Here is a 24,968-nt window from a genome sequence, read left to right as displayed (position 1 = left end):
TGAACATATTTTTATGGACCAGACTCTTGTCAGATCTTCATTACCTGCTCAACAGAATCCAATCTGAATAACCAAATCAAAGGACGTTAGCACCGCTTACAGTTTTGCTTAAGATGAAGCAAAACTGTAAATGTAAATGTAAATGTTCTGTGCTTATCAAGACAATGGAAATTCATACTGTTATTGATTGTTTTCCAAATAAATCTTAAGTATGGAGTTACACTGAGTTCTTGAACAAGTCCTCCTGTTTCTTGAACACAAGTTGGTGTTTCCCTCCAAAGTATTGTCTGCTCTCCTAATCCTATAGAATAAGAAATTACTTCAAAGGTATAATTCCAAATCATTTTATATTTTTAACATATGAAGTAAAAAATAAATTAATTGCTATTTAAAAAAGGATCAATCACTCAAGAGTCTTGAAATTATTTATCTTTTCTACAGTAGCTCTAAGAAAACAAATCACAGCAACAAGATTTAAAACATTGGAAGACCTTGAGGTTCGAGGGCTGAGGTGGATGAATGCAGTTCAATTTCATGGTATGAAATAGAAAATTTTTCCCTCTATAGCTTGCATAGCTGGTACAGAGGATAATTAAATAGACTGCCACTTAAAATGAAGCAAGGAACAGTTTGATTTCCTGGAGATTTTTTAACAGCTGCTCATTCACAGGTATATTCACAATATCTGAATTTTGTGGTAGTCTTATGTAAATGTGGAAAGTCATAATATGAATGAAATTTAAGTAAATGTAAAAAAAAAAGCCTTACATGCCATTGGGTAAATGCTTTATTCTCTAAATTTACAACTAGAATTATGCATGCTACACACAATTTGATCAGTTTATTATTTACAGATTCTCCTGACCTACCTAACTTTGCTCACTATGAGCAAAGGACTGCCAAAGAAGGTCAGGATCAAAATAGCAGAAATTCCTAAATATGTTGGAGAGATCACTAGGGAAAGACATAAAATGGTCATCAGTTGCCCCTCACAAAGTCTGTTAGAATAATAATTGGAAAGATGAACAACTTGATCAATGCCATGCACTGGCATTGATCAAGTTGTTCATCTTGATCAATTGATCAAGTTGTTCATCTTTCCAATTATCCAAAAGATAGTTGGACAACAATCATAAAAATCACCCTTCATAATAATCCACAGTGTAATGGAATCAAAATTTTATTCTCTTTCTTTGCACAGGTCTGCCTTAGGTTTTTTAGTGAACTTCTAAATCAGAGGTATTTAAGTCTTAAAAAGCCACAGAGACATTTTAAATAAGTCAAAGGTCAGCCTATTTATAGTCTGTCAAGCCACATGCCATGATACAGTTACAAAGTAGCTCAACCATCTCAGGAATTAAAATAAAATGAAATCACAAAATATGTCACTTTCAGCATAACAAAAATAACTGACAGAATTCTTGGATAAATAAAAATGTCAAGATTTCAGGAAACAAAACACAAAGAAAAACAATTTTCCATTTCATGCCACTTTTCACCTCAACTAATCCACTTCAGCTATCAGTGTTTTGCAATCTGTGCCTTTATCAGACACGGTGACAAATTATGTATATTTGTGGGATTATATATAGGTTAAGTAAAGGTGTTAATAAATAAGTAATATAAATATTGCAAGATCAGTAACAAAGAGCAATGATTGTAATGCAATTTAGTGTTACAAATGTCCACTTTTCATGAAAAAGCTGTGTCCACACTGTTGTATGAGATCTTACTGTACATACCTTCACCTGGCACAAGTAATGATGCCAAAGATGGGAAAAGTTAAGTAGATGGTTGGAAATAAAAACAAATATAGGAATAGGGCTGTTGTAAACGAATATTTTAGTAATCGAGTAATCTATCGATTATTCTTACGATTAATCGAGTAATCGGATAAAAAATATATAAAATGAAATATTGGTAAATCTGGCATAATACCGGTGTTACTATCAGATATCAATATCAGTCCAATTTTTCATATTTGAGCATCCCTAACAGTTGCTTTTTTGTAGTTTAGAAAACTAACCTGTAACAATAATAGCTCACTTTCTAAGTTAACCAGAAGAAAAGTTATAGAAAAATCTGAAATTATATTGAATTTAATAACAAAGAGGCAGGCTCACAAATATGCTTATAAAAAATGTCTACAATCCAGCTTTTAGTTTATGTATTCATCTTCAGTGAGTTTAATAGATTAATTAAACTCACCTTGCCACCTAACCTGTCACGCTTTGGGTTTGAAAATACGGGAAATGCCGCCTGGAGTGGGAGGAGAGGGCGAATGAACGAACATGGGGTGGAGGGGAGGAAATAGACCAGCGGACTGACGAACCGTTAGACCGGGGGACGAACACGGGGGGAAGCAATACGGGATATTTACGACACCTTCACTGGTCACACTCAGAAACTCATCTACCAGCCATGTACGATGCGCTCCGCCACCCGTTTCTTCAGACCGGGATATGAAATTTATTGTGCGGTTCGTCGGTAAAGCTACATTTACACGGTAAGCATCAGCTACTCAGCCGCCCGCCCTGTTCAGGCTATCCGCTCACCTCAGCGCTCTTCCCGCCGTTCGCTTTCAACCAGCAGCCCCGGAGGAGAAATGCTGCCGTACTCCAGGCATTCCCCAGTCATTTTAAGGATGATTATTGGTTCCCCAAAAACGATAAAAAGTCGGGCATTATCATCAATCAATAAAATCCCCACGGGCCAATCTTGAAGATTGGACTTTATGCCGCTGAGACTTAGCTTTTGTCAACAACTCAGAGGCGGAAGTGAGAGCTCCGCGCAACGCAAATGAAGTCCCGGCCGGAACACGGTGCGCTAACTAATAAAACATAAATTAACGAAGCTTCGAGGCAGGTAAATTTTCCTCGAGGAATTTTAGTAATCGAGGTACTCGAATCATTCGAGGAATCGTTTCAGCCCTATATAGGAATATAGGAAAATGCAGATTTCCAACAATCCTCATCTTACTATTTAAAAATAAAATCTAATAATGTTCCAGCACTGTGTAGCCCTTGAATTCAATATCCTGTGTAAAAATAATATTGGGTTAAAACAACATTATTGTCCAATACTGTATTTTCAGACCAATTTAGGGTGGAGGACAAAAAGCCCTTCTTCAAAGTATTACACCAAATAACAATGATAACTGTTACAATGGATGAAATGAGGATTCTCAATAGAAACTCATGCCATTATGAGTTGTTTTTTTTATATATTTGTATGTGCCTGTGCCTCTTTGTGGACAACAGAGACAAGGAAGATGAAGAACCAACCAACATATGAGATTGGAAATTATAGTCGGAAGGGTTTTAAATTGTTTCCAGCAAACAGAGAGGAGAAAACAAAGGTTGTGTCCATTTGATTTTCTGTTGCTGTAGCAAAAATACAGGTTTCAATCAAATGTACCCGTGGTTAATAATAGCAAATAGAAAAGGAGAAAAAAAAAATTTAAAAAAGAGTTTTTAGAACATTTAACAATGAAAACAACCAAGAAAAAAGAAAGGAGTCAAGTGATCGTGGAGCAAACACAACAATGGATAACATGAATTACTACTTCATGGAGTGGTGCTGCCACCTCGATAAGGTCAAGATGACAAGAATCCACTCAACCTAAAGAGTGGGTTTTAAAAGCAAAATAAATAAATAAAAAATAAAAAAGATTGCCAATGAGGAGGGCAGCTGGTTTTCTAATAACAAAACTCATAATTTCTCCAGGGAGAAGAAAATTTACAGGCATGTTTACACTCATCTGAATGATTTATCATCTGTCCCTCTCAGGGGTCCAATGAATTTAATAATCAAAATTAAATCAGCATTTTGTTGATCAGAGAGAAAGAAAAAAATGGCTTGTTTTGCATAGCAAATAAAATTCTACGTCAACCTGGTCTTCATTTTTAATAAAAAGCACTTAACATATTCACAAAAAAAAACATCACTGTCTTTTTTTACATTTATATTTTAAATGTAGTTATTGAGGGTTCAATGAATTCTTACAGTTTCCCCTTGAGGGGAAAAAGATTGGAGGGAATATGCACAGTTGTGTCAGGTGTGTTTGCATATCTGTCATTATGTGTATCCTGTGTGTCCTGTCTGTATCTCAGATGTTTGGAGCAGCTCAAAATGACAATAAAACTTATGTTCTGATATATTTGACCACTTGGGGGATATTATACACTGTGTTTGGAGAAATGAATGGTCAAAAAAGAAACATTCCTGACACAGCAAACCACTATGTATTGCACCTGTTTTGAACTGTGCGTAATGAGTAAAAAGACGCAAGTACCCCTAGGCCACCTTTTTTTTCAATAAACAATATAAAAGAAAATGGGGAGATTTTTTTTAAATCTGCTGATAAATAAAATATTTTAATGGTAGAAATAAATTTGCCAAAAAAGGCATCTGTAAAGCTGAAACATTAAAAGAGTTACTCATGTTTAGCTTTTAAAACAAACCAATTTGAATAATCTTTGGGGAATTCCTATTGTCTGTTTGGTGATCTCTAAAAAAGGAATATGGTTAATATCTCTATTATCTGAATTTTTTACATTGGAGCTCCATTGCCTTTTTTCAGTGAGTTGGAGCCTAACAAAGGTAGGGAGTAAATCAAGTTGTCGGCTTATAGGCCCTACACAGAGAAGCAAAGGATTATCTTAGAAACTTCAAACTTTTCTCGCTGACTATTTAGCAGTTAGGTATAGCTGAAATAAGATGCAGAGATGCTGTGCTTAATTTGCATTAGTGAGGGTTTTGATGGTTAAAAGCCTTTATAGGAAAAAGATAAGTTGCTGTAAAAGGGATTGCAATTCAGCTATTGAATCTCATAATCTTGTATTCATTAAATACAATTTAATTAAATGTAATCCTGTATGCATCTTCTCAGCATAAGTTAGGGCTTTAAGACTTATAATTAAATATTCAAACGAATGAATATACATAAAAACAACAGGCTTCCAAGGCATTACAGCTGAAAGATGATTAGGATTGTCCAGAAGCTTCTTGCACATTGGCCTCAAAACTTTCACATCATCTACAGTGATGCAGGGCTTTACTGAAAGAATAAAGAATTTTGCATGTGAAATAAGTATATAATTTTAAAAAATACATCAAGTGCAAGTCCAGTATCCAAAACTGGTGCAGTTACATTTACTGAAGATAAAGGTGGACTGTAAGCTAACTTTAAGAGCTGATGGACAGTTTTGTAGATGGTGTGGAACCATTATTTTAAATTGAAAAATACTACACAAGGACTCCACAAATGAAGGAAAGAGCTCCAATAATTCAAACACTGAAATGTTGTTTTCACTGGAAAACAAGTTGAACTGGCGGAAATCTGCAGATGCATTACTGGAGAACAAATTGGACAGAAAACGTGACACTGAGAATGTTTTTCTAAGAACTGATAGAGTAGACTCAATTTTTGATTAAAACATTTATGTAATTTCCTCATATTGTTGCATAACCTCTGGAGGTTTATGGTGGACTGGGCTATACCACTGAAAGCTAGAGAGGGATACGTGTAAATAAAAACATAATATAATCTCCAATATGCTTGTGAAAACATAGTTTTTTCTGTAATATATTCATGACCCTCACTTTAAACAGCATCATCCATGCAACTGAGTTGGAGGTTATAAGTTCTGCCTCTTCTTTGGAGCTTCATTTGTTGAAGTCAGGTACTCTTGAAAAGTTCTATATAATTAATGCCCAACTAAATAAAGTCTGTCTTACAAAGCATTGTCTGTCTGCTATCAACATGTCTTAATATGGTGAAATGAGTGAACCCTTGATTAGGGGGTGAACGCTTTAAGTTTCAAACTCTGTATCTATGGTTGCGGCTGACATTTTGAGTTATTGAGTTCCATGAAAATATTTGTCACATGTTTATTTACCCTAAATAGGCAGCTAATATTGGTAGATTAATATAGATCAAATGTCACCAAACTGCTCATGTTTTTTAGGATTCTTTTGGTTGTTGAGTTTTAGGAAGTAATAAACCTTTTTATTTGAAATCGCTGTTTTCCAGTTAGTAACCAACCCACTGCATAACATAAGTTACTGTACTTGTTGCCAGGGTGACATTGGCAAGAACAGATGTGTCTTTTAAATACATCTGTACATTTTCAGCTAAAAAAACTCAAAGAACAGTTATACAAAAGAGCACTACACAAAAAAAGGGCAGATTATGCAATCAGTTGGGAAAGTGACCTGCTGCTCAAGAAGACAAAGGGAAATAATTACAGACACAGTACTGTTTTGATTGAAACAACAGTTCTGACAATACTACAAATGGGTCAATAATTGTTATAAACTAACAGGTATTCCTACTATTATATGTTTGCTGTATTTGTTGTTTATGCATGATGTGATCAGTACATACCATAATAGATCCCTGCTTGCTTTGCATAACAGGACCACTCATTACTATTATTGTCAGAAACCCTTGGCATTGTAAATCATTACTTAATTTGCAGTTAAGTTTTCCAGCAGAGTAACTGTTCTTTGTGCATATATTTATTGGAAGTTTAGTAGAAAGCACACAAGTTTATTTTAGACATATGCTAAGGTTTTATTCTCATGATTTTCTTTTTAAAAAGTATTCCCTTGTCTAAAAAATACTTTGTGCATGACAACTGAAGTAATCGCACACAAACAAAAGGATCTTCACACATATTACTTATGTTAAAAGTTTTGTGGGACATTTGAACTGAACTGATTTGAATTTATTTGGTAATAGCCCAAATGAGTGTAGTATTCACACTTCATGACCACAGTCAAGAATCATCACTGAGCACAAAAGCATGAGAAAGCTAAGATCTTATTTCAGTCGTGGTCCTCCAGATACCAACATGCAATACAAACACCCAACAAGTGGAAAACAAGCAATATGGGTAAAAATGGAAATGTAGAAAAAACCAAGGGCCCTACAATTAAATTTATGTACAAATTGGTAACCATGTTAAGTTATTTTTAAAAGACTCAAAAAATTACTTTATTTGTTTTGACAATTTAATACACCACACAGCTGCAGTATACAAGACACTGCTCTTATATAAAGACTTAAATTTGTAAGGAACACAATCTGTTAAATTTTCTTGAATGGAATAATGGCGAATATGTCTTACAAATGAAAAATCATTCATCATAGGCTATGTTAACACAGCAGGTCCTTACACTCAATTAGGATTGACTTCTGTGTGAACAGTTTGTGATCTAAAATCGACCCGCATGCGCAGAAGAAGAATGCAGACGTCACACAGCAGTGAACTATTTACATAAGTAGTAATGGGTGCTGTCATCTATGGGTCAATTTTAAAGTTATTCAGCAATGGAAGCTGATGGTGTCGTCATAACAAAAAAAGTGAGCAACATTTGAAATAGACTGCGGGTTTTCCTACCGTTAAATAATGTGATGCATTGTAAGTGTGAGCATAATGGAATTTCTACAAATACTTGAATTATTTTCCTAAATTATTTATTTTCTGCTTGAAAAATAAAGTTGATACATGTTTTATGTTTTTTCTTTGTAACCGATAATTCCTGTATGAAATCAAAAACACTTTGATCCATTGCAAATTTATCCAAATCCAAAATGCCGTTTGTCCAGAAAAGACAGATTGAACAACTGATTAGGGAGCAAGAAAGGTTTAGGGGCATCAGTAAATGACATCAAACTCCTGCCACAATCCTGATTTAGCGCCATCTAACATAGACTCCTATGGGACAATGGAGGGCTTGATGCCAAATATAGAATATGTGACTTGGTTACCAATGCACTCTGCGCATGGTTCTGCCTGGAGATGCATATACTGCAAAGTGTTTGTATCTAATTACTTCTGCTCTGTCCTCTGACAACTGTCCTCATATGCTGTCATCCTGAGTAACGCTTGTTGTTGCGGCACCAGACTGCTGCCAGGGGGCTTTTCTAATGTGTTGGGAGCAGCATTGTTGAGTTGTGATGCTCTAAGTAAAGAGTTGGTTATTACACCATCCTATCTTGACAAGCCAACTCCTCCGGGAGGGCAAAAGACAGGGGTGGCAAAAGGGAGAATTTTGCATAAGGTAAGAAAAGTGAGAAGACAGAAACAGGAGCAGGAGTTTAAAAACATGTCAGAAATCCTCAGGGTGTAAGCTAAATTTGTGGAAAAATAATCTTGCAGGGACCTGCACATTTGGTGAACGGGCAAGGTGCAGCGAAGTACAACAAATAAGAGAGTGTAATCTCCAGTAATCAGGCACACACAAACATTGCTGCATTCTTGGATGATTAAACACTGCACAGTTTGCTCACACATGTCTGACAAAGACCAACCTTGCCAGCCAGGTTTGCAGACCGGCTTGACATCAATGTGCACCGGGACACTTTGCAAGGCTCTCTTCTGGCCACAATCCCAAGCCGTCACCTGGATCTCATAGTGTTGCTGTCGGTCAAAACTCAGCTTCTCTGTGTTTCGGATGTTTCCTAATGGGAAGAGAAGGTCAAAGTCAAGGTCAACCAAAAGAGCTTCTTAACAGGGCACACATATAATTGACATGAACAAATCATGAGGGAAGTGTTATAAGCAAGAAAAGAGGCAGCTGTGGCTATGTCAGTCTATTGTATTCATGTCGTTAAGGGATACTTGAAACAAGAATGAGTTGTTGTATTTTGTGTGTTTGTTGAATAAGGATTTAGGACAGTTTGCCCTTTGTCAATGCACTCTCCTGTTTCATAAAGTTGAAACCACATAGAAACATTTTTTTTCCTCACAGTCTGAAAGTAATCAGACCAAACTGCTGCCTTAAACTGAGTAATCCTCATCATTGAGATGAAAATGAACCTTGACCCGGTGAGTTTGCTCTTCTGTGAAGGGCCATTTGTTTTTGTAGTTGCCGTTTAGTTTCTCCAAACTCCTTCCTACCGTAAGAATCTTATGACTTTTCTTGGTATTTTCATATGACTAAACTTCAACTATAAGGCATCAACCTATAGCTTTCCTGAAGTGTGAAAAACAATTAAAATGCTTCAAAACAAACTTGCAGTTGTCAGCTATTTTCAGTAACAATTAGTTAAAAGTTTATTTGACGTCCTTTCAGTGAGCTTTAAGAAATTCACATAAAACATTGACAGATTTAAGTCCCGTTTATATACATTAAGGCAGACTTTAAGCTTAATGTATATACTTTTTTATCTAATTCTTTCTTAATGGGACTGTTTCTGAAGCTTTATCAACAGTATTCATATTACATTAGATCATGATAAATCTATAAAACAGCAAGCGTTACTCTCCTCTATTCTGTTTTGGATACTGCAAATTAGTCAATCTAAAGTTTTTTGTCACTCTTACCACACTTTATGTATGTGCTCCTACTTATTTACAAAGACAGTGTGTGAGTGTTTGCTTCAAGGAGTAATGGTTATTTAATCTTACATCATCATTATGTATCATTGTCAAATTAACTTTAATGGCTTAACGTAATCACTGTAACAAATGAGATCACAGTGGAGATGACAGGTACCTTCTATCTCCTTAAGGGGTCTGATTAACTGTAATGCTTCCCAAAATTGGGTACATGTTTCCATTAAATACTTGTCGCCTCCTCGTGTAAAGACATTGCTGCTTGTTGGCCCCCTGTTCACCTCTCAGTGGTTACTTTTCTGAAAGCAGTAATTACTCATACCCACCAGCATCAACATTAAATCTCTGATTTTATCAACATTCAGTAGAAGTGGGATTGCTGTTGTCCTGAAAATTTGTAAGCTCATTATATTAAGCACAGCCATGACTCAGTGACTAATTCTGCTTAATTCAACATTTGCTACAGCACACCTCTGGGAGAATGGGTGGTTGCCTCGTATTTGAAAATGGCATTTAGGAGTTATGTAGAGGTTTAACAAGATATTGGGGCATGAGATAATTTGATAATATTTCTCTTCAAAGGGAAGTCTGTCTCGCAGCTGCTGACAGCATGACCTTGTCCATAAAAAATAGCTGTTAGGCAGTGATTCCTTTGGACCCACACTGGCGTCATGTCAGGAAAGTGTGATGATGATGATGAAGTATTCTCTGTATTTTCTGAGTGGATTATGTGAAGTCTTTCTGCAACCAGAGATTGCTCCTAGGAGATTCCACTTATGCTTTGAGAAACCAGAGAAAGAAGAAATTTCAACGCTTTTTTGGCATCACCACCATAATGGAGTTAGACAAGTACAAACACATCAACTGTGGTTAAACATGAACTGATCACAGATTCTTTTAAGGACAAATTGTGATTTAGAAAACATCTATTTGCAAAATAATTATGATTTTAAGTTTTCTTCAAAATATTATTAAAACTTCATCTCGTAGTGACAAAACTCAGCTGATTGTATCCTGTCATCTTGTGAGCTGGCTGTAGCTTTGGTAATATGTTTTGTTTTGTTCGCCTCCCCCCCCCCCAACTCTTCCAGGTGTATTTATAAAACTATAGCACCACAAGCCTTGTTTTTGCAGTTTAAATGGTGTCTAAATCACTTGAATTTCTATTTCTAGATGTGCAACAAACTGCACAGCAAAAATCAATGTTGTTGAAAATTAAATTGTGAGTCTTGATATTCCTCCAGCTCAAAGTGATCCACTTCATTAAAATTCTGAGCATTGTGCTACAATTAGACCTGCTGCATTCAGGCACATAAATCAATCCAAGTTTGACATAATAGCCTGGCAGTTTTGCTTAAATGTATTTTATATATACCGGCAGGTAAAACTAACAAAGTAAAGATCTTTCTACATACCTGTTTACTAAGGGAATTAGTTTAGTGTTTCGTTGCCAAGCAAGAATACATGTTGGTTCAGTTTTTTGAGTGAAACAGGGAGAATTTTTTACATCACTCTATTCAAGTGCTGATATGATAACACTGCACATGGTTTTTTTTGCATAGCACCCAATAAAGATATAATGAACATTTAAAAGAAATTCAAAAATCCAGCTTTGTCAAAAACAAATTACAGTGGTCCTCATTTTTTCTCAGAACAAAGGAAAACAAATTCACCTGCACATGTTTGTATTACAGATGGAAATAATTCAAGTGGAGTTTGTAATGGCTACAATTTTGATGAGATTCTGGCACAAAGCATTCTGTGTCCATGTTGGTTTTCTGAGAAAAAAGAAACTATACTAGATATTTATTTAGAAGCGACTGCAAAATTCAAGAGTATCATTCATACAAATGTCTGTCTATTGTGATTCTCTGCACTTTAATTATCCAAGAAAAACTTTAACTGACCAGAGTGCAAGAACAAAGCACTACAGTACTAATTTGAGTGCTAATAATGAAATACTCTTCCCATAAAGAGAGCTGAGAATGCTATTCACTTATTTAGGAGAAAATATAGACTGAAAATAACAGCTAAGTAAAAGTAATCACACCATTCTCTTAAAGCTGCAGTAGGTAACTTGAGTTAAGATAAGGTTCTGCACTATGTACAATCCCAACGCTAACCCTGTGTACAGTGACAGCTTTACTTTTTGGAAATGTTCCATCCCTTTATAATTGTGGTCCAGTTTTATAACTGAACTATTCACATAAAAGTATTTAATCCTCATTTTGCAATGTGCTCTGAATAGTCTTTACATTATTAATTGATTTAGTTTATACTGCATATTGCATCAAAAAAAAGCTTACATATTCAGCACAAGCATGAGTCTGACAAGTTGTAATCATCCTAGATTTCTTAGCATATCAAAACTGATAAGTTCCTTTAAAAATGTAGATAGAAATAGCAAGTGATGAGATACTTGGCCTTTTTTTTCTCCAGAAACTTCTGTCTCCAGTCGTAGTGTTGTTTTCTTTTTAAGTCTTTAAGACTTATAAGTTGTTAGCATAATAAATGTGTTTTACTACTTCATTTTTTTGTGGCATGTACTGAGGCATCCTGCAATGCTGAATATATTTATTCTCATTTCTACTCACCATTTCGATCTATAGCAAAAGGCGTGTTAGTGGTGGTGATCTGGTAGTTGCAGATCTGGCTGTACTGTGGCGAACAGTCCTGATCTGTGGCCTCGACTTGCAGGATGCTGTCATAAATCTTTCCTTCTGTCACAGCAGCTCTGTACTGTGGCTCTCGAAACACGGGAGCAAACTCATTCACATCATTGACCTGGATGTGTACCACTGCCCTGCAGACAACACACAGACACAGGGGAGGGGAAAGTTCAAACTAAAGTATCATCTGCATAGAGTGCTATACAGGTTAAAACAGTTTTTATTCCAACTTATGGAAATAAAAGTATTCTGCTTGTATTAAAGTAAGATGTAATGCATGCAATTTTTTCTTTATGTCACCGTTGACAAGCTATTAGTCTTAATAATTTGAATAGATTTACCTACTGCTTGTCATGCTTTGCTGGAAAACCAGAGATGTTACAGAAAGCAAATCCAATAGATTATGAAAGTGTCCAAAAGACTGATACTTCACTGCTAACTGTCAAATGGTTTAACTAAAAATATTTGACTTCTTCAAACTGTGTGCAGTCAAAATGCTTGAAAATTAATTGAGAAAAATGTTGCTGATCACAACAGTAAGATGATAAGTGTGAAATATTTAAGATAAAAGGGTACTGAAAGCTGTGAGCATCACTATGAGTTTGGTTTCAATGTAAAATTCTGACCAAAGATAAAACAGATATTCAAGACTTTGCTGTTCAATTTTTGACCTTTCATTTTGTAATACTAAGGAAATATTGCATGGTTCTCAAGATGTTTTTTCAAAATTCATTGTTGCCTGTAAATAAATGAATTCAGCTGTATTTCAGCATCAAATAACGCCAAGCTCAACCCATGATGCCATTTTCTTTCTTAGTAACTGTCAGTCAAGAAAATAGTGTTTAATAAAGGTTTGCTGTTTGTTTTTTCCCCCTGCAACAGCAGATAAAAAAGACAAGAGAGTAAATATAAGCAGAACAGAAGATTTTTTAATGTAACTGATAAAAGGTCATGAGTTAGTTTCAAGTTTTCCATTTCATTTAACCTCATCCCTGCTCAGTCATGCCTTGAAAAGCTTAGCCATAGCTTTTACAAATTCTATAAAACAATATCTAAACCAACAAAGAGGATACATTTTTATGTGTATTAACAGAACAAAAAATGTGCTGCAAATTAATAGCAGGTTAATTTGTATTAAATATTCATTTGAGATTTCCTTAATTAAATCAAAGAAATGTATTCCTTTTAAAAAATGAACTTGCAGAAATAGTCCTTTGTTTAAATAAAATACAGGCAGAGATGACTGATAATTAACTACTCACAAGCAAAAGTAGTGTGTTGCTTAAAGACAAAGGGATACAGATTACCATGTACCTTAGTGGATTAGCAGCTGAGCACTACAAAATCATTTGACTACAAAGATCCATATAAAACAATCCAGCTACAACTGTAGCAGACTGGAACACCGGGAGGATGGAGACATTTTCATTTTGTCTTATCTTTGTCCAGCATACACAAACAAAGACCAGTTTTTAAGCCTCAATACACTCACAATTTAATATAAATCCATCCAACAAATGGTAAACCAGTACTAAAAAAAATAAATATGTCAGAAAAAGGTAGCCTTGCTGGAAACAAAAAGAATTTAGTCACATATTTAAAGCTGGATTCATTCTAATAAGTTCAGTTGGTTAATTTTTACTTATTACACATGCAGACACAGCTTTGATCAGGGCATTGATGCTATCTCAGCTGAAACTCATCACTGTCACTAACAGTTATGTTGTTCTACATTCGTGCTTTAGTTGTTTCTTTGCTCTTGTGGCTAGAAGACAGACATTAATAAATTACTTTTAAAAGCTGTTTAGCATTTTAATAACCAACTAAATTAAGTAATTAGGACAGAACAAATAGAAATTTCAGCTGGCAAATTACTTAGTAATAATTAAAGTACTTTCATGCAAATTCATTGCCGTTGCATTGGCTTTCAATATCAAGATAGCTACATATTTCCCAAAGTTTTCTCAACTCAATTTTCTCAACTAAAAATGTACATGTTGGGTAAAACGTTTTATGACATTTAGTCATAAAACTAAATGTCATTTAGTTTTAATTATTCCAAAAGTGTGCTATCAGTACCTATGATACCAATAAAATTGCACGAGCTTGCATCTATGTGGATTTTCAATGAATTTATGTTTTCGCATCCACCTGAATAATTTGTAGTTGCGCCCCTGTCACGACCTTCTAATCGCCTCCTCGTGGGACTTTCCCAGCGCGGGTTGGCATCCTGCCAAATTTACCCTTGCCTAATAAAACTGGCAATTATTGACAAAATGTCGCACAGAAACCGTAACACAATGCTACATACTGGTCAAATAAGAGGTAAACATCTTACAGAGTAGCTTTGGCGTGTTTTTATCGTGTACTGACCTGAAAGACAATAAAATAGAAGTCAGCTAAGACGACCAAAGCGCTGCCTTTAGCATCCAGATTGCGTTTGAGGCAAACCGGAACTCCGCCCCAAAACCCACCCGGAAGCAACGCCCCGCAAACAAAAGTTCCGCTTCGCCACTACTGCTCCCATCCCAAACCCCAGGAAAGCACGATAAATGCAGGCAGATTAACATGCCGAAATGTAATCAAAATATAATTTGTTCATTAAAATAAAAATATAATAAAAAAACATAGATTAAATTATACAGAAAAATATTTCAAAATTATAAAACAACCAAAATAATGTGGTTGCATTTTTAGGTGCACCACATAAACATGAAAAATTACAGTAAGTCAGCTCCATTATGGACCAGAACAGCAATCAAAACTAACCTGTTTCAGGGCTTGATAAAACAAAAATGTACTTGTTTATAATTGCACTTCAAGTAGAAATAAATTATTTTACTACACCCTCTTCAAGTTCTGGACCCTAGTACAGAATACACAAATGCATACGTGGGTGACAGTGATGAATCGCTGAGCTTTAAGAAAGGTGGAATGTTAATGGTGATGCTAACAGCAGCAGAAGATGGTAATAAGATGCTCTGACAGATGATAGCAGTACCAGTGTGCACAGTAAATCCCTCAGCCAGCCTTGTTTTGTCATATTAATGCAGTTCTCACATAAACATTTCCCCCCTCGAGCTTCGCCTCTCTCCCCAAATAGTGAGTGAGCAAGCATATGCTCCGCTCCTGTGGGACTCACATTTGTGAGCGTCATTATGCATTCACGCACACGAATGAATAGAATATAACTAAATGCAGTAATTGTGAAGATGTCTCTGTGTCCATGTGAGCGTGCGTTCTCTGCTGATGGCGCACATCTGGCTGGAACAGACACCTCGTACTCTGGGGTGACTAGATATTTTTGTGTACTGTGAGTGTAGGAGTTTGTGTTTGTGAGTGTGCGTGTCTGTGGCTTCATAGTCCTAAAAGCTTGCCAAGCTGGGCCCAGGGCCGCTGTCGCTCCCCATGACAGGTGTCAGTGTGCTTGTAGGGGTTCACAACAAGTCAGAGAGACGCACAAAACAGCGAGGGCCTGTGTGACCCCAAGGGTGAGAGAATGATTATGACGACAACCAAACTGGATAGAAAGTATCGTCAGGGAGATGATTAATCAAACAGTGTCAAGCTACGTCACATAGTTATTGATAAAGCAACATCGAGAGCCTACTTTTTATTTAGTATCATTTATTAACAGGATGGTCTCAGTAAAACTTTATTTGTTGGAAATGACCTGTACTCTGCATGTATCATGTTCTGTGTTTAGCTTATATTATTTAGCGTGATCTGCCTTTAAAATGCTCCCTCAACACACTGATTTAGAAGACATGCAATTTAACCCCCCTGGTGTTTTACTAGTTGAAAGATGACAATAAAGAATATTTATATTACCCGGGATGCATTATCAGTCAAGAACTGGAACATTAAACCCCCGTTTGGCATCAAGCTGTGTGCTACATCAATTTAAAGATAGTTATCATGTAAAATGATCTTGCAGACTGTGGATGAAAGGCACATTACATTTTTTTTCTTTGTAAATGCAGTACCTGACTTGGTTTCAAACTCAGTTTATGAGTAACTTGCAAGAAAAATGGTAGCAGTCCCAGCCAGAGACTTCAGTCTGCAATATATAATCACATACTTCAGTGTTAACATGAATTCAGTGGTTTAAGTCTGCACTAACCTTTCTGTGACCTACAGTCATGGGTAAAAGTTCTGAAACTGAAAAAAAATCGCATTTCTCACAAATGCAAATGTAATTTTTTTTGACGGTGGCAATTTGCAGTTAGTGGAGGCTGCTATGAGAACAGATAGAAATAACTGTATAAAAAGTTAATAATATTAACTTAATCGCAAAAGTTTTGCTCTGCCTCAAAACAACCATTTCAGTGAGGTCAGGAGAAAGTGTTAGTGAGGGTACGGCAGCTCATATCACCCTGTCAGTCTGATTGAATTAGAAGAGTAGAGTGGTTGCTCTAAAAGGGAGTGGAGCCTGAAATCATCCTTCATTTGTCAACCATGGTTACCTCCAAGAAAACACATGCTGTCTTTGTTGCTTTAAATCAAAACGGCTTCATGGACGAACAGACTACTGCTAGTAGAATTTTATCCAAATCAACAATGTATCATATTGTCGAGAACTGCAAGGAGAGGTTTCCATGCTCTGATGTAAGATTAGGACATCCCCCCCAAAAAAGTACAAGTGCCAGGATTGTTTCCTGAGTAGAATTCAACTAAGGTAATGTGTTGCCACCATTGCAGAGCTTGACCAGCAATGGGAACAGAAAAGACCCAGAGGCCCATTCTCAACTATGACTAAAACATGGCCAAAAACAAAGAATGGGGTAAAAACATTATGATCTTTTGGGCTTTGGGCTTTTTGAAAATGCTAGTCCAGTAGACTTAGTTTGAACAAGGACCAAAATTGCCACTTTTGTTACATTTTCAGCTGGTGTAGTTCACTATTATTTGATGTTTTGACTGTGAGGTGGAGCTGTTTTGTTAATACTTTCTCAGACTTAGAGACAGTTGTGTCTGTGGTCATTCCTGTTTTGGTGAGGAGTTTCTGCATTGAATTCACTCCTTCATGAGAGACTAACAAGCTTTGTTTATGGTTCTGGTTGTGCTTCGATTCAACTGAAAAAACTCATTTTATAATTGAATTAAAAATGAATTATTCAAAGTTATTGACAACTACATAGGCAAACCATTAATGTAAATTCTGATTCCCAGCATTTCTGCTTCCCTGCGGTCTATGACCTTACACACGTTCAGATCCTCAGGCTTTGTTTCAATCTTCTCCTTTTTCTGCTTTTAGGGCATTCTCTCTTTGCAGACCCATCTGGTGGTCAATCTGTGACTCAAGATAACATTTAGCTTCCAATGTGGAAGCTAAAAGACAAGGAAGACCAGAGATTAGAGGCATCCAAAGTCAGTCCTTAAGAGTTGGTATCCTACATGATTAAGTTCTCTTTTTGTAGTAACTTTCTCCTCAGCATTGTCAATGTTCTTCTGCAGAGGCCTTCTAGCAAGTCATCAATTTAATTCAGCTGTGTTGAACCAGGGAGAGAACTAAAACATACAGGATTCAGACTGTTTAGGAATCACTTTGGATATCCCTAATCTACGGTCTTCCTTATTTCTTTTCTTGAGGGTTCAGCCAATCATTGCCAAGGAAAATGAATACCACTCCTGGATTGGCTGCTTTGCAAATGCCAGCCAATATTGCATTTCGGTATTTCAGCTTCCCAATCTGCATTTTCTTTCCAACGCTGTAGATATACAAAAATATCTGCAAATATTTTAGTTACACTCCACAAAAAAAATCTGCAAACACTGAACCGCAAAAAAATGGGGTTCACTGTACTACTAAGCAGTGAAGAGTTATAAAACGCTGATTTATCTTTTGCTTCTTCAAGTCTAATTTAACCTGCTAATATGAATATAAAAGGAATAATTTATTAGAGCTGTTGAATTTTTTTGTGGCACTAGTGGCCTTTATTTACAGTAATCAGATAGTAAATGGGCAGGCAGACTTATAGGGGGAAGGCATGCAGCCAAGATCCCAATGTCAGAAATCATAACACAGATGGCTGCATCTGTACTAATAGCCTCTGTATATGAGGCATCTGCTCTATGCTTATTACAGACACCTCCCTGTTATAAAATGTGTTTGTAAGTCGCCTCAAAACACAATGGTCAACCATGTCTGTTTATAACTGACACATTTCCAAGTTGTTTTGCTTGAGACATGTCCAAATCAGACAGAGACAGTAGTTAGCATGACTATGATCAGCAGTTTTAACTAAGCCCGTACCATCTTCCTCGTTTTTCAGTCAAAGCAACTTTGATTTCCACCAAAGAAAAGCAGCTTTTTAAAAGTCAATAATTAATCAGAGAACTTTGAGAGGTTCTAACAAGAGATTTGATTGGTGCATTGTACCAAATTAATCAAACAGTTTTAACCCACATGCTCCAAATATTCAAATATAGCAGAGAAATAATAAACAATAATTTTCTTTTGTTCTTTTAATAAGCTCAGCTCGTTGATTACTGCAGAAATATATATTTTGGTTAAATATTTTTGGCTAAACATTAAGCATATCTGAGCTGATACTTAGGGGTGAAAATGACTGAGATCTTTAGAGTTCATCATTTGCATATAGCACTACAGTGGTGTGGAAAAAGTTTTTGCCCCCTTCCTAAATTACTGTTTTTTGCTTGTAACACTTGAGTGTAACAGCACAGAAAATATTAGCATTTGTGATCACTTCCAGCACGAATGTTTTGTATCATCATTCAGAAATTTTGTGGCCCAACTTTGCAGACAATCCAAGCATTTTAGGTGGAAGAAAAAAGTTTGCTGAAATTATTAAGGCCAAAATAACCCTTAATAAACAAACAAAATACACACTAAGAATTGTTTTCTTTTTACTAAGAGAACAATTCCTTCCATTTATCCCATAATCCACAAGAAATGGATCATAACCACCTGGCCAAAGGCAATGACAGTGTAAAAACACCAAACAGGTTAATCACTGGTAGCCTCATTCCCCTCACACTGTTGACATGAGGACTTTCAGAAGACATGAGATTCAGTATCTAACACTCATTTAGCAAAGGACAGCAACTAAATTCAACATGTTTCCTAATGCTCAAAACTCAAATGACTGATGTTTGTGAGGTAAAACGGATCAACCTAAAACAAGCCTATCAAACTTATTTTCCTTCTGGGCCATATCAACATTACAAATGTCCTCAAAAGACTGGTTGTGGCAGAATATATTGATAAAGTACCCACTACCAGACTGTTAAAATTTTAATAAATAGCTGTCTCTGCATTTGATGAGTACTTCTTAAAATTAAATACTATTGAACATCTTGTCAAATTAATGTGATTTGGCAGATTGCAGATAACAGCAGCTGCTGTGATTTGATTGATAAAATTATATTTAAGCACACAACTCTCATCCTTGAAGGTTCTATTTATGTGACCCTCCGGAGTTTAAAGGGCCGTATAAAATGTTATTGTGAATCGGATGTGGCCCTCTGGTCTTGAGTTTGACACATGTGACCTAAAGGATTTTCTGTTTACATATCACTTTGCAAACACTTAAAATACTTATCCAGTATATTTTGTAAAGATTTAAATATCTCACCAGGGATGTTTAATGAAGGACCTTCGAAACAGGGAAGATCTATTCAAGAGCCAGGTGAGGTATCAACCCAATCAAATTATATGCAGAGATATTAAAGCCAGGTGATGCATGTTAATGCCAGGCTGGTACTGTTCCAAGCTTATTTCATATGTATCTGTACTCATTATCTACCAACACACGCAACTACTCGAACTAAGTCCTCCCTGAAAACCTCCAACACACACCTCCACAGATAACAGAAAGGCAAGGGACTCAATTAATCATTGTCAAAAATTAGCCTGGGGGTTTAATCATTGCTTCTCTTGCAGAACTGGAATGGAAATAAACCACCTCAGCTACAGCAGTGGGATCAAAAACACGACACGGAATGGGAATCCCACTGGTGTGAAGGAAAATTCCACCTTACCTTAAAAAAAAAAAGGTTAAATAATTTCAATATTTCTCTTATTTATATATCAGCACAGTTTTAAATGCTCGGTATTATGCAAAATCCACTTGAGTGTCATGTCACAATTTTATCCACTCATCAAAAACACAACCAAAGTGTTGCTTTAATTCAATCATGCATGTTTGAGAAATCAGTGAGTCTGTTCCATCGAGCCACCATCACCCACAAGTCATGTGGCATTTGCTTTGCTTCTGATGATCCGATGTGATCTCAGTGTGAACGCTGCATGCTGAAATCACAGGTGTGGAATTTACAATTTTCAACTATGTCTGAATGGGATGCCTTACTTTTCCATCCCCCCACCCCCTCCAAAAAAATTAAGAATCAACTGACAATATGGGATTACATTTCAATTGTCTGAGTCCCTCCAAGGGTTCAGGTAAATGTTAGGCAAGTTATACAGGAAGAACATTATGAAATTGAAAGCAGGTTACTTTTAGTTTTAAGCATCCTGCATTCTAATGTGAATGGAAATTTCATCACCAGAGATCAAGTAACATTGCTTCATTGTTCTGCTATTTGAGTAGCAGTAGTGGTGTTAATGCTGCATCAGTAATGTACAAAATACATGCCATCAAATTATGCAGGCTGTGCTGTTGCTCATGAGAAGGTGGCGTAGCATTATTTAACCAACACAATTTATCTTCCTACAAGGCGGAAACACATGCGTGTTTATGTATTGGGTGTTTTTGTGGTATATTAATTTGCTGTGGTCAGTGTTGATACAATGGCAGTTTATTCAACAACACTGGACAAGCTGCAAGAATAAAGAAACACAAATTGCAAAAACATGGAGACATCTGGTTGTGATCTGAAATTGGAATGGAAGCAGCCATTGCTTCCTGTTGTTGGGTAATTGAAGCAGACGGAGACATATGTTCCTGTTCTTGGCATGTTATAGTTTGAACATGTTAACTACGCTCTTCCAAATACATTCTGTTATGTCGAGATAAACAACAGAGTCCTAAACTATTTTTTTCCGATTTTATGGCTTGTCTGCAGTAACAGTCACATCAGCTTACAGGTTTTGACAGAATGAGGTTTCACTCAAATTAGCATGAAGTGTGACAAGCGTGAAGCTAAGATTCTTGGTAGAATAAAGAGTCGACACCTTGGCAAGATCACTGTCTGCGTGGAGCCCCCTGGTCTTCTCACTTCAGAAATTTATCATGACAGCTTATGCTAATGAGGCATAGCTTTTTGGCCCACTTCTTTTTTTATATATAAATTTCAAGTATGTTTATAGGTAGGTCTTTATGTTTTGCATTTGCATTCGTGGTTGTTCTGAATTCCTGAAATCAGCCTATGTCTTGCTTGCTATGGTGTTTGTCTTATTTATATGGTAATGCATATTTATTGGTGCGGATTGACTCAGCAGTGTGTTTGTGCGTCTGTGGGTAAACATGACTCTCCTTCAGCTCATTTTATGGAAATATAATTAGCCTCTCCAAACTGCAGTGGGGTTCGAACATACAGGTCTCTAAGATTTGCTAATGATGTCTTTAATAACTCCCTTGTTGTCAAGCATGAAGTGTCTGCACGTGCTGCTGTTTGGAAAAGCCCATTCTTGGGAATTACATCTTATAGCACGCCCACCGTCATGCTCCCCTGGAACCCCGGGTATGTATTAACCCGTTGGACTGCTGCCAGACACTCAGCCTGATCAGGGTGGCAATAAATACACATGTCACGGTTTATATGTGGATCCTGGGAAGACTTTTTATATGTGCCCGGCTTTGTAGAGTAACTGAATTTGATGTCCCTTAAGCCTAATTACTACAAAGACACTGTAACGCAACACAGAGATTGATATTTAGAAAAGGCCGATTAGAACTGCATTGTAACATAGATCTTTAGGTATTTGTTAGAAAGATAGCTTGGTTGTATGCAGGAAGCATTTATTCAAAAGAATCATGGCTGATGATTATTTTTTATTTTAAAAAAAATCATCTTTAAATGATGCTATAGTCAACTGATTGAGCTTGGGAATTTTTCTGTCAAGCTCTTTAGAAAAGCTATTTATGCATAAAGCGACAAATGTTGGAAATGTTTCAGTTCCTACAAATATTCTTTTTAATGACTTTACACATGTTAATTTGTGTTTCTGACTTATTTTATGTAATACCAGATCTGAATTATTACCACTTCAGATGTTTTCCAACATTTATCCATTCTTTTTCTATATCTGCTCCATCTAGCCAGGGTTGTGAGGTGGTTAGTGCCTATTGACAGAAAACACTGGGCCAGAGCTGAAATACACTCAGGAAAGGATGCTAATCATTCCACAGCATATGCTTTGACAAGTAACCTTGGATTTTACTGCACATTATTGGCAGTCTCGCCCGGAACGTTAGCTGGAGATAGGCACCAGCACCCCTCCCGACCCCACTGAGGGACAAGGGTGTTCAGAAAATGGATGGATGGATGGATTATTGGCAGTTGCCAGGTGTTTTAATAAGACCTTTCTGCCTTTATTTAACAAGACTGTAATTTCCCATTAACATCCTCTGAGAAAAAAAAAATCTAAAATTGATTTCAACACTTGATTCCAAATTTATATATCAATCATCCACAACTACCATCATATGTTCAAAATGACGTGCATAATGACAGGACCTCCAAAGAAAAACATAATATAACTCTTGCTTTTAGTACAGAAAAAGGAAGAGGGACATTAACTGGTGGGTCAAAAATAGCTAATATTAGTTTTTTTTTTTTTCCCAGCAAACCTTGATCAAAACAAAGATGAATGGGTGAATAGTCGTGTCTTTAAACAAGACAGAGTTAATCTGTAATTAATGTCATGACTTCTGTTCAATTTTTAGGTTGTAGTTTGCTAATCTAACACACACTATGAAGCAGTCTGATAATGGTATCAAGTTGATCTCCCATACAACATAATAGTTTTAATCTTCCACAGGCTGTTACATACACAAGCACAATATGTTGGTTCTAATTGATCTAATTGATTTTCTCAGAAATGAATAACCTTGGCTTTCTACAGCTGCTTTTGTAGTGCAGCCTAATGCAAAACCCTGAAATGAATAAAGGTGTAGAGATTCAGTTATTCAAATTTCTTACTAATAATTCTGCTCACTGCTGTGCAATTACAATTATTGTATGTGTACAGAAACACTGAGTAGCTCCACTCAAGCATATCATCACTGGCCATTATACAGTTAGGTTTTATTACCATGAAACACATTCTCAGCTCTATACAGTAGTTCACTGAGTGTCCACATTTGTAAATCTACTGACTTCATGTGTTCGTAGTATACTTGGCACCTGGTTCTTAGTAACTTTTGTTTATATATTTTGCAAATGTTGCAAAATATGTAAATAAGTCTTGAAAAATGTACCTACCCAGGAGAAAAGTGTTCTGGGGTTTGACCAAAATACTGATTGATTCAATAAGCTTGTTCACAAATTATGGTTTCAGTTTTATATAATGGGGCTTAGTGTTTTAACAACTTTGAAAACTGTAAAGTCCAAAGAATTAGATTATGCATAGCTGTCCTCTGTATGCTAAGGGGTTAATACACTCAAAATTGACATTTATTACCCCTTTTACAGGTAGGAAACATTCCACTTCATTTGACAGAGGTCAGTCCAGCATTATGGAGAATTCATTTATGTTTCATTTAAAGCTGACCTTAGCAGAAGCAGTCTCAAGGAGTTTAAGGTGAATTCATTTGAGCTTTACATTTTGCTGACAGGTGAATAAATCTTTCTCTGGCAGGTGTATAAAACATATCAAAGAAAAATGTAAAACAGTTTGACTCCAAAAAGGCACATTTGAATGCAGAGAGTCCTGACCATACGTGTTTATAAAGCCGCCCGTTGCCGTGGTTCCTGATTCAGCCACCAAAAGAGCAGCAATGCAACACTTTATTGTCTCTTAAGGAAGATGCATATGTCCAAAGTTTGACATGGCATTTTGAAAATAAAAACATCTCATTTGTTTGTAGAAAAAAAGGCAGCTCTGACAGAAAGATTTGTACAGCCATGGTAGAAAGAGCATCCATTTGTGAGTACAGAGACAGCCCGACACACACACAAACGCTGAAGCTGGGAGCAGAAGCAGAACGCCTGGCAGACAGAAGGACAGAATCGAACGGAGAGAACCCACTGAGCTTTCGGAAAAGGAATAAGTGGGTTGGCAGCTATTGGTAAGCAGTGCAGTAGAACAAGGAGGATAAAGAGAGAATTTTAAACTCATCTTGTGTCACTCCTGATCCTCTACCCTGTCCTCTTTAGCTGCTAAATTTCTGGACTGCCTTCTTTCATGCCTGTTGACGTGTCATGCGTAATTTGAGCACAGCCTTAGGCAGAGATTCTTCTTTCTCCCTATTAGCTTCTTTAGAAATTCGAGCAAGCGGGCTGGTAGTTCAGTGAAAGGCAAGTCTCATCCTTTGAGATTTGCCAGCCGAAGGACAAGCCGTTTAAGTGCTCCCAAATCCACTTAACCTCCAACATCTACCTGTCTGTACCAACAGATCCTGGTTCGTCTTATAGCAGTGGTGTTCAGGGAAAAAAGTAAGATTCTCAACATTGATATAAAATACAATTAACAAAAATTTAGAGGTGGAACAATACAGGAAATTCCTTGGATACCAATAAGTCAGAAGATAACAGTTTAAGATTACTACCAAAATTATCTATAACTGGTACAAGAAGTCCTGAGAATTCTTCTTTAAAGTCCCTTTTTCCATCTCTAGTGGCCTGTATTTGACCTCGGTCAGAAAGGAAAGCGGGTGGTGAGAGAGAGGGAAGACATGCGGCAAAGGTCAACGGGCCAGGACTCGAACCTGTGACCGCAGGACTAGCGCCTGGGTCGCGCCCTTCACCCCTATGCCATTGCGCCCATGACAAAGGTCTTCCATGTATGTTGGTGCTAAACCTTTCA

General features: G+C 36.6%; 1 protein-coding gene across 2 annotated transcripts in view; it reads right to left on the bottom strand.

The window, feature by feature from the left end:
• LOC103140714 (calsyntenin-2) overlaps nucleotides 1–24,968 on the bottom strand; it is a 311,418-nt gene that overhangs the window by 104,814 nt on the left and 181,636 nt on the right. For both annotated transcript variants that reach the window (XM_007555973.2, XM_016673371.1), the window contains 2 exons: nucleotides 11,942–12,150; nucleotides 8,321–8,470 (listed from right to left, as the gene is read on the bottom strand). In XM_007555973.2, the coding sequence (XP_007556035.1) occupies nucleotides 8,321–8,470; nucleotides 11,942–12,150 (359 nt within the window). The remainder of the gene's footprint in view (nucleotides 1–8,320; nucleotides 8,471–11,941; nucleotides 12,151–24,968) is intronic.

Source organism: Poecilia formosa, unplaced genomic scaffold, assembly GCF_000485575.1.
Source record: "Poecilia formosa unplaced genomic scaffold, Poecilia_formosa-5.1.2 Scaffold74, whole genome shotgun sequence".
NCBI classification, from domain to species: Eukaryota; Metazoa; Chordata; class Actinopteri; order Cyprinodontiformes; family Poeciliidae; genus Poecilia; species Poecilia formosa.
Note: the sequence above shows the minus strand (reverse complement) of the source record. Positions and strands in the feature narration are given on the sequence as shown.